At 47.4% G+C, this 11024-nt stretch overlaps 1 protein-coding gene across 1 annotated transcript; it reads right to left on the reverse strand.

Moving 5' to 3' along the window:
- Positions 1 to 7859: 7859 nt before the first annotated feature.
- LOC120646391 (aspartyl protease family protein At5g10770-like) lies at positions 7860 to 10330 on the reverse strand. Its single transcript, XM_039922973.1, has 3 exons — positions 9690 to 10330; positions 8648 to 9340; positions 7860 to 8031 (listed from the first exon to the last, which is right to left on the reverse strand). Exons 1-3 carry the CDS (start codon positions 10299 to 10301, stop codon positions 8002 to 8004), a joined length of 1335 nt encoding a protein of 444 aa, XP_039778907.1. The 5' UTR covers positions 10302 to 10330; the 3' UTR covers positions 7860 to 8001.
- Between the last annotated feature and the right edge of the window lie 694 nt (positions 10331 to 11024).

Below are 11024 nucleotides of genomic sequence, written 5' to 3' on the forward strand. Positions count from 1 at the left end.
TGAAATAAAATTTCAAAATTTGAATTGCAAATAAAACTCAAATGGTAGAAGTAACTTTTCTCTCAGATTTGAAATTCGTCCTTATCTGAAAAATGTTAGAACCTTTAAACATTAACGGGCCGCCCCTTTTACTCTCCTGGGCCGCCGCTCGGCCCAGCCCCCGCGCCCCCGGCCCAGCCAGCCCACTCGTGCCGAAAGCCGCCTCCGCCGCTCACCTCCCCGCCTCCGCCAGCACGAATGTGACCCGCGCTCAAGCGCCACCGCCCATCGTCTTCTTCCTCCCGCCCGGCCCCTACCTGCGCCCACGCCACGTGGCCGTCAAGCACGAACTCGCTCTTTTCCCTCGCTGCCTTCACTCCACCTTCCGGCCCCTACTCTGCTGAGTGCCATGCGACGCTCCTTCCCATCCGCCTCGCACCCGGCCCCTACCACCACCTCCATGGAGCTCGGGGAAGTTTCCCAAGCCCCTCCCCTCCTCGAACCGACCTAGGCCGCCTATAAATGGATCTCTATTCCCTCGTGCTCCTATTGCCATTTCGGCAACACCCCGAGCACCCCTCCTCCGCCTCCAATCGAGCCCAAACATCTCCACCGCCCCGTTTTTCCCCTTCTCTGGCCAACACCATTCTACCGCACAAATTGGCCGCCGTCGACCACCGCTCCACCCAAAATCAGAGCACCGGTAAGCTCCACTGCACCTCCCTAGTCCTTCTCGCACTGCCAATCGACCTTCCCCGTGACCCCAACCACCCTAGCCTCGTGCTACCCGAGTACGCCGGTGAGGCACCCCCACGGGCTCACCGCGAGCCCGCGGTGAACTGGCCATTCTTCCCCTCTGTGCCTCCGGTCCACTGGACCGAGTTCACATGCGCCAGGGCAGCAGTCGACCTAGGACCCACTTGTTATAGTTAGAAAGCCCCTCCTGACAGTTGAGGACCACGGGCCCGGACCCTGTTCCCCACTTGGTTAGAGGTCCGGAGCCGCCACGTGCCCCTGTGAGCCCAGCCGCTGACCCCATGGTCCCAGATTCTAGATCGGGTCCGGAACGTCTGATCGTAATCGGGCGATCCAGATTCCAGATCGGGTCCGGAACGTCCGATCGTAAACGGGCGATCCAGATTCCAGATCAGGTCTGGACTGTCCGATCCAGATCCGACGGCTGTCGACCGTAGATACCGGTCAACCGTGTAGTTGTTACAAAAGAACCCCTCCGCCCCGGAATTCCTGCACCGAAGCCCTCAACCTTTCAAATAAATACAAAAGAACCCCTTTATTTTCAGAAAACCCCCTTAACTTTTCCAAGCCCTTTGGAATTGACCAGAAAGCCCTCCGAAACCTGTTTTATCACCATTATAACCCTGGTCCTGGAATATTCTCTAGAATATTCTCTAGTTTTCCAATTTCCGGGACTTTCAACATCTAAAGGCTATAACTTTCTCATCTTTTATCCAAATTCGATGATTCTTGATCCTAAATTTATCTAAAATCAATCCCTACCCAACCATACCTAATTTTTCCATTTTAGATTTTATTTCAGATTTTTGTTTATTTGTTTGTATTGTTTGATAAGCTCGTTCGCGCCGTTAGTAACGACCGTCCGTCGCTTTACGAGTAGGAATAGACGACGAGGCTATCGACGATGACCCCGAGGACCCGGACTTCGAGGCAGGACCCGTCGACGAGCCTGAAGGCAAGTCCTATCGTCCCTCCTTAATCATATTGAACCTAGTGTTTTACAAATATTAAACCTGACCAACAATTAAACCTGATCTTTTTAAAGCATGGTGCAATATTTTGATAAATAGAACAAGTATTTTCTTCTGAATAGTTAATACCCGAAATTTGATATTAAAGCCATTCCTTGAGTTTTGACCACCTAAATTCCTTGTTAACCCTAGGACAAAATCATCATCAGTTATAAAATGATGATGTAATACCTTGCATGATAAATTTCTTAGGTTAGAAGCTTCATACAAAAACTTTATGAAATAATATTTATAATGCTTTTCTTACTTTACAAATGTGTTATCTGTGTGTGTGTTATTTAATGGTGTGTTAAGGTTTATAACGGGTGAATGGTTTAAAAACTATTTTAGAGCCGGGGAGACATGGCTATGTGCCTACTTTGTACATATGCTAAGGAGAGTCTACCCTAGCACATAAGGACTGTCGTTGTGGTTATCACCTAGCATTCTTAAGTGCAACCACACGTCCGACCTAGGATGGACTTGTTCACATGCCCATAGGCTTAGAGCCGCAATTCACCTGGAGGCGGGGTGCAACGGACGCCAGGAGCGGACACGGGACCTGTGTGGCGTACCGGAGTCTAGCCCCGGCACAGGGACCTGTGTGGCATACCGTGTCGTGAATTTGTTCAAATAAAATATCCTTGACCATCGGTACGCTAATTGGGCACCTGGATGTTCCGTGGGTGGTTGTTGGCTGTATGACCTGTGAGTACGGGATCAAGTTGTGCTTGATGCAACTCAAGTACATTGTGTGGGGAAAGTGTACAAACTCTACAGAGATATAATCTATCCGGATAGACGTTCCTGTGGTCTCAGGCATGCTATGGTGGAGTCACAGTGATTAGGTTTTTGTGTGAGTTCTTTTGCGTGCGTAAGTTTTGGAAAAGATTCTCAAATCCTGTTACTGAGACACTGAGAGAAGCTGTGTGAAGATATAAAAAGGGATTCAACGTATAAACTACCTTTTTAACCTACAAGAGAGGTTAAGTTGTGCTTAGACCTCTAAACACGGGGAACTGGCGGGATTGAAGTATCTCCCCAAGGGCCCAAACCCTTTAGTCTCACAATTCAATAAGCTCTATTCTTATCTTTTCTCATTTCAAAAGTAACCTAGCAATTCACACCCTTGCATTAAACTCAGCATTTCCGCAAAAAAAAACCTAAAGCCTTTCCTTGCCTTTACCCCTATGCATTTAAACAAACTTTGTAATGAAGATAGGGCTTGCTGAGTACTTTATGTACTCATACCTTCTTCGTTGTGGTTTTCAGCCGAAGATGCGGAATTCGACTTCGACACCGAAGCGGACGTGTAGTTAGGGTTTCTCCTGCACCCAAACCTGTTGGAGAACTTGGGTGACCACGCTATAAAGTACCGCTGTGTAATAAAGTTCGTGGCATGTGACTGTTATGTAAGAACTCTATGTATATTATGTTTAAGACTCTGTTCTATGTAATGTATGCGATGTATGGTTTCTGTACCATTTCTATTCTCTGTGCGTATCAGCTACTGATTCAGGGACTGATACGGTAAGCACAGTGGATCTCAAAAATGGGTCCTACATACTTCATGTGGGGAAAGTGTACAAACTCTGCAGAGATATAATCTATCCGGATAGCCGTGCCTGCGGTCTTAGGCATGCTATGGTGGTGTCATAGTGATTAGGCTTTAGTGTGAGTTTTCTTTTGTGTGCGTGACTTTTGGAAAAGACTAGGTTGAGTTGTGCTTAGATCTCTAAGCACAGGAACTGGCGGGATTGAAGTATCTCCCCCAGGGCCCAAACCCTTTAGTCTCACAACTCCATAAACTCTTATTCTTATCTTTTCTCATTTCAAAAGAAAACCTAGCAGTTCACACCCTTGCATTAAACTCAGCATTTCCACAAGTATAAACCCAAAGCCTTCCCTTGCTTTAACCCTATGTACCTAAACAAACTTTGTAATGAGGATAGGGCTTGCTGAGTACTCTATGTACTCATATCTTCTTCGTTGTGGTTTTTAGCAGAAGATGCGGAATTCGACTTCGACGCAGAAGAGGACGTGTAGATAGGGTTTCTCTTGCACCCAAACCTGATGGAGAACTTGGGTGACCATGCAATAAAGAACCGCTGTGTAATAAAGTTCGCGGCCTGTGAGCCATTATGTAAGGACTCTATGCGTATCAGCTACTGATCCAGGGACTGATACGGTAAGCATAGTGGATCTCAGAAACGGGTCCGACATGTCATGTGGTGGGTCTTGGAAAAGCACAATGTCCCAACTAAGTACATTACCCTCATCAAGGATATGTACAAGGATGCGATGACGTTTATGCGAACATGTGATGGCGATACCAGTATTTTTCTAATTAAAATAGGACTACATCAGGGGTCAGCGTTGAGCCCTTATTTATTTGCTTTAATGATGGACGAGGTCACAAGGGACATACAAGGTGATATCCCTTGATGTATGCTATTCACTGATGATGTGGTGCTAGTTGATGAGAGTAGGGCAGGGGTTAATAGAAAGTTAGAGCTATGGAGGCACACGCTAGAGTCGAAAGGGTTCAGACTTAGTAGGACAAAGACCGAGTACATGATGTGTGATTTCAGCATGACTAGTTATGAGGATGGAGATGTTAGCCACGATGGGCAAATGGTGGCCAAGAAGGATACTTTTCGGTATTTATGACCGATTCTACAAAAGGATGGCGACATTGATGAAGATGTTAGGCATAGAATTTCAGCCGGTTGGTTGAAATGGCGGCAAGCTTCTGTCATCCTCTGTGACAAGAAGGTGCCACAAAAGCTAAAAGGTAAGTTCTATAGGACGGTGATTCGCTCGGCGATGTTATACGGCGCTGAATGTTGACCTACAAAAAGGCAACATGTCCAGCAATTGAGTGTAGCAGAGATGCGTATGTTGCGCTGGTTCGTTGGGCACATAAGAAGGGATAGAGTTAGGAACGAAGATATTCGGGATAGGGTCGGGGTGGCACCAATTGAGGAGAAATTGATCCAACAACGATTGAGATGGTTTGGACATGTTCAACAGAGGCCTCCTGAGGCGCCGGTGCGTAGTGGGGTTCTAAAGCGGGTTGATAGTGTAAAGAGAGATAGAGGTCGACTTAAACTGACTTCGGGCGAGTCGGTTAAGAGAGACCTCAAGGAGTGGAATATCTCCAAGGATTTAGCTATGGATAGGAGCGCTTGAAGACTATCAATCAATGTGCCGGAACCGTGACTTTTGCTTATTTTTCTATTTACCCCTATCTCTACCTTCTGTCTTGTATTTTTTTTTATGTTTCTCTTATCCTTGTTTCTTATTTCTTTTGGGTTTCATCTCTAGCCTATCCCAACTTGTTTGGGACAAAAGGCTATGTTGTTGTTGTTGTTTAGCTCTTCATGGTCAAGAGCAACAACACGAGCTGCCTTGCTGCCACTGCATGGTATCCCTCGCCAATTGCAGAATGAGAGTTAGTCGTCTCTCCATGAGTCTAAGGCTCCAGCAGGGCTAGACAGCTGGGACTTCAGGCACAAAAGGGCCTGCCGATCTGTTTCAGATGAATTATGGAGTGTGGATGCTGTGGCTAAGGAATATGATGAGCAGGGCCATGCAATCAGAATACTGATGAGCGTTGCAACGAGCCGAAGGAAGGACCTCTTCTGGGCCCCTAGGATAACCATTTTGCTAGTGGATGCTTCAAGGATCTAAGTGTGGTGATTCTTCTGTTGCACCTACTTGCACTTTATATAGAGCTTGCCTGACGAGTATGAGCACGTAATAAGAACTGGGACCAACAACTTTAACAGCAAATAAAGTCTCTGTTAGTACCCATCATAGTCCAATTTGATATTCAAAGTCTCGAAGCTTCACAGCAAATAAAGTCTCTGTTAGTACCTACGGGATTGTACTGTGTTCGTGGTTGGGCTGGCGGAAAGGGGCTAGCCGATTTGGGCGTGCAACGTGCATTGAGATGGAAGCTCAAAAGGCAGTGACCGGTCCATGACTCCATAGCTGCAGCCTCGCCTTCTTATCAATGCCATTCTTCTGCCTTATTTTCCTGCTTTTCAATGGTTCGTGCCAGCAGTAATAATGGGAGATGCCTAACAATTCAAGTGCTGTGATGTGATGTATCTAGTCCAAATGGAGCATTATTTCTCCCACTAGAACCTTTTTTTCTTTTTGAACTCTTTGGCGGCGGTCTTTTTCTCCTACAAGAACACCGCGTACTGTACGGAGTCGTTAGATTTTGGGTTGATTAATAATGCCTGTGTCTCTTTGGTGGTCATCTGACAGTTGAGTGCGTGTAAACATGACATCTAGATCTGCAGTGGTATCATATATAAATATGTTTCCATATCATCGTATGTGCCTACATGGAACCTCATTTATTGACAATGAAACTACTATATATATAGTATATATATAGACTAGTAATGACCAAACCCATGATCCACGCGCCAAAAAGCTCAGCGTGACCAGGGTCTGGACTCTGGAGCGATCTTGACTAGCATAAAGCAGTCGCGTGCTCTGACCTTGATTATCTTGTCCAAATGGAGCATTATTTTACATCTTCCACTTCAATGTGTTTCCCTTTTGGTAATCTAGTTCATGATACATAGTGACATAAAGTTCTCCACTTTGACAACGTGTATAGTTAACAAATCTCCCGTGTTAGGCATCCCCTCTTACAGGTCATGCACCACGCAACGAATCAAAACAAAAAGGCAGAGGAAATAATGTTGATAAGTGGACATATAGACCGTAAACAACATGGAGGGGTCGTTGCCTCTGCCATTGTTGGATTTCACCGATCCTGTCGTTGTTGGGTTTTTCCGATCGAACGCAACACACAAACAGGTTTGAATGAAGAGGGAGACTAAGAAAAAAAACCAAGTATATGGAGATAGATATTGGAAAATTCTCTTAAGGTTGATCTTTCAAAACCTGTTATTTATGTGAATTTTGGGTGAAATTTTTGACATTCCTGAGAATTAAATCAGTTTAATGCCGACAAAATTAGATTAAAACTAAAAATTAAATCAAGTTCCAAGCGATGCAGCAGACAGTACAAATCTAATTTGGCCCGTCGGTTGTTATTCGAATTATTGATGATAAAAATGACCTTTGGGCCTAAGGCTGATGCCCAAGGCCGACTGTACAAAAATATCTGTATTGTTGGGTAATTCTTAGAACCGACTATATATGTAAATGCCATTGTTCCTACGGTTGATGGCCATGGCCGTACAAAATCATCTTTACTGTTAGTTGGTTACAATAACCATTTTTTTTTTGCGGATGGTTACAATAACCATTGATACAAATGCATTTGCACAATTGTTTCTGGAACTAGCATAGTACTCAAGACATACTTCTTCATATTCACTTGTGTAGCATCATTTCAAAAAAAAAACGCCAGTACAAACCCTTTGGAACCGATATAATGGTACAGGGCCGCAGGGGCATTATGCGGTAGTGATCCGTCAGCAACAACTGCACCATGACGACCAGAGTTAACAAGCTCGCAAGGATTTCAAGGACGAGCACTGTGATTAACCAATAGTTTAGCATGCTGAATAAAGTGCCATATTATCCGTGAGGAAAATAGGGGAGAAAAAGGGAGGGAGGAAAACATCAATACGAAGCTGGGCTAATGTAGGGCAAAGCCAAATCGGGCCAGAAAAGAAGAAAAGTGTCGAATTTTGGACAAGCTAAGAACAAGAAAACGAAAGGAAGGTGGGTTTTGGTTTTGGAAAGATGATGTGTGGGCTGGACTTAAAGAGATCATGTGCGCGAGATTGAAGTTATTAGGAGCTGAAACTTATGCTTAAATTTTGGAAAGGTTTCGAACTTGCAAAATTTTGAATTTGATTTTTTTCATTTTAAAATCAGTCTGCTATTTTACTATTGTAGTAAACTTGAGAATGCTTTCAAAAGCTGATACCAGATGTTGCAATCCTTTGCTTTAAGTTCTCAATCCGATACGATTGATTGAATTTTCAGCTGATTATGAATATTCATAAGATATTGCTCACACGATGACACGATATATAGCTCGGAGGTATTCATAGCTAGGGACGACTTGTGCACGCATACAGTACTATATTTTGTTAACCAAATACTATCTTAAAGTTGAGAGAACACTATAATCTTCAACCCTTTATTTCAGCACTAACGACACTCATCACTGACCACCTTTGTGATGTGGACGGTTAACCGTACCGGGAATCACAGACTTATGAATGGTATGATCACTGGCCAGCGAGCCAGATCATCAGCAAGCTCCCGGGGTGAAGCCGACGACCTTCCAGGCCCGTATTTGGCCCCGTGCGGGCCGTGCGACCGCACAGGGCCTCCAAATTCGAAGGGCCCCTAAAATATTAGGTATACATTAAGTATAATTATATAGAGAATTTAATTTAGTTGATTGTTGACCCAATTTGTGGCAAAACGTGGCCCAAATTGCTCCTGGAAGATGAATCATCATAGGCGTATCGCTTACCGCTTCCTTTGCACGGGTGCTGCTCGGGGTCACGCGTGTGACCCCGAGTGGACCTGTCACAACACCCCAACCTCTCCAGAATTCCATGTTTTGGGTCTAAAGTCGGCCCAATAAACCAGGTCACTGTGTTTTGTTGCTAGAACAAATTTCTTTTGTTCCGTAATAATTTTTTTCTTACGCAAACAATAATAATTGTTGCAGCAACAATAAAAATTCTAGAATAAAAAATAGTTATTGGGCCTTGTGTGATGATTTGACTGTCAGTCACACGTGGAACTTCTAACATTTGCGCTTTCACACAGTACATCGCGCTTGCCGTCTACTAACGCTTGGCATTCGCGATTCTGCACTAGGCCACTAATGCTCCAGTGCATTATTTCGCACAGGGCCTCCGGATTTGCCGGTACGGCCCTGCGACCTTCTTGCCAATGTCGTACATGAAGCTGTACGTCTTCTGCTGCGTGCTCCCTATGACGGCCATGTCGGTGTCCCTGCGGTTGGCCGCGAATGCTAGGCACGCACGCGAGGCGTTGGCCACGTACAGGATCCCCGTAGCGTCCACGTCCAGGCTCGCGCCGCCTTGGAACACCAGCGACACCGTGGGCAGCGGCACGATCCCCTGGAACCCCGTCAGGTTGAAGCATGTGTCTAACATCGCGAACCAGCCGGGAGCCTTTTGGTACCCTAGAACCGCCATGTCCTTGGCGAACGCCGCCCGCAGCGGCCTGTACGCCGAGGGAGGGAGCCGCGTGATCACCGTGCCGGAGTCGAGGAGCGTGCCGGCGGTGGAGAAGACGGAGGGGCTGATGGGCAGCAGATGGCCGCCCACCTTGATGCCCGTCATGCCCACGTAGTAGTACCTCGGCCCCTTGTATGTGAGCATCGGCGTCAGGCGTGCCTTCGCAGCAGCAGCAGCCATGGCGGCGGCGCCTGGCCCGAAGTCCAGGAACCCTGTTCCGGTTGGATCTGCCGGGAGGCAGTACGCGAACACGCCACCGTACTTGCTCCACGCTTGCACCATCAGCGACGTCCTGCTGCGGCCGAGACCCAGCACCCCTGCCGACTGCCCGAACAGCCCCCAGATATTGTGACTGCACCCGAACCGGAAATCCTGCACGAACAAAAGGCATCACATACCCATGCGGCCATGAATAGGGGTGCAAATGGGTGCCCCCTAGGGGAATCCACCGCTCCTTTTTGTTTCAAAAGTTTGTATTAGTTTTTCAAATTGGAAGCTCATCTTGAAAAGCTAGTATAAATTTTTGAATTAAAAGAGGGGCAATGGATATCCTAAGGGGCACCTCAAGCCATAAATGCAATACGGTAACTATATAGGCGACGACTCACCCACTGACATGTGGGTTTAAAGGTGGTGGGATCCATACGTCAGTGAGGGGAGTCCCTCTGCTGTTACTGCAGAGGAATCACTTGGGATACGATGAGCATGGTGCGTAGTGTACCTTGATGGTGTCAGTGCGTAGGGTGAGGTCGTCATGGCCGTAGGTGCCCCTGGTGTAGGAGTAGTCGGTGTAGTTAAGGCTGTAGGCGCAGTTGTGACCGGGGGAGCAGACTTTGGCGTCGAGTTCAGAGCAGTAGGGCGACTCGCAGGGGATGTTGGCGTAGGTGGACGAGTTGGCCGGCCTGAAGATCGGCTCCTTCTGCTTGTAGCAGGAGAAGCACGGCCGGCACTGCACCCACGTCATGTCGCTGCCGGTGTCCAGCGCCACCGTGTACCACTGCGTCGGCGTGCCGAGGCCGATGGGCACCACGTAGAAGCCTGTGTACAGAGCGCTCCCTGACGACGACGACGACAACGAGGACTGGTTCGACGGCATGGCGGGTGGTGACGACAACACTGATCCGGACGACGGCGAGGGGGTCGACGACCGCGAGCTGCTGGGCACGAGCTGGGACGGTGGCTCCTCGCCGGTGGTGGTCTCCGATGACAAACGGCGGTGGATGTACTGGACGCGACGCTGGTCGGCAGCGAGGATCTCCATGTGGGACGACGGCACCTCCCCGTTCTCGTTGGCCAGCGGCGAGCACGGACCGTGCTTGTGCACCACCGGCATCCTCGTGCCTGTCGCCGCGGCACCGGGCATGCCCCCTGCATTTTCAAATAGATATTATTAAAAACATAGTTATAGACGTGTTGGTAATACAATAATATCAAACCAAAAAATAGATTATCTAATCCCTGTTAGCCATTGGACATGAGTTTACCTATAAATTTGTGTACAGATGACGTGTTGGTAATACAATAATATCAAACCAAAAAATAGATTATCTAATCCCTGTTAGCCATTGGACATGAGTTTACCTATAAATTTGTGTACAGATGACATGCATGGATGCCCAAATTAATAGTCAAGTGTTTTGTCTTAACTAACGGACACGAAAATTACGGCATTGTTTTTTTTTTGTTACTTTACTTCTAGCACCGAATTTTGGAAATGTTTCTCCCACTACTACAAAACAAGCCTTTGTTCCTGGCCATTTGTCCCGGCAGCCTTTGGGCCCGGGACAATAGGTGGCTTTTGTCCCGGGTCCAACGGCTAGCCGGGCCAGCGGGGGGACGGGGGCCTTTTGTCCCGGTTGGAGACACCAACCGGGACAAAATGGGAGACTTTTGTCCCGGTTGGTGGTTCCAACCGGGACAAAAGGCCCGCGTAGCCTTTTGTCCCGGTTGGAACCACCAACCGGGACAAAAGTCCCCCCTTTTGTCCCGGTTCGTGCCTCCAACCGGGACAAAAGGCCTTCCCTTATCCCCTTCCCTCTCCCCCCGCCCGAGCCAT

Source organism: Panicum virgatum, chromosome 8K, assembly GCF_016808335.1.
Source record: "Panicum virgatum strain AP13 chromosome 8K, P.virgatum_v5, whole genome shotgun sequence".
NCBI classification, from domain to species: Eukaryota; Viridiplantae; Streptophyta; class Magnoliopsida; order Poales; family Poaceae; genus Panicum; species Panicum virgatum.

Coding starts and splice junctions, on each gene's coding strand:
- LOC120646391 (XM_039922973.1), bottom strand. CDS start 10,301: ATGCCGGTGGTGCACAAGCACGGTCCGTGCTCGCCGCTGGCCAACGAG. Junction 9,341..9,689: donor TACGCACTGACACCATCAAG/GTACACTACGCA, acceptor TTGTTCGTGCAG/GATTTCCGGTTCGGGTGCAG. Junction 8,032..8,647: donor TGTACGACATTGGCAAGAAG/GTCGCAGGGCCG, acceptor CGGGCCTGGAAG/GTCGTCGGCTTCACCCCGGG.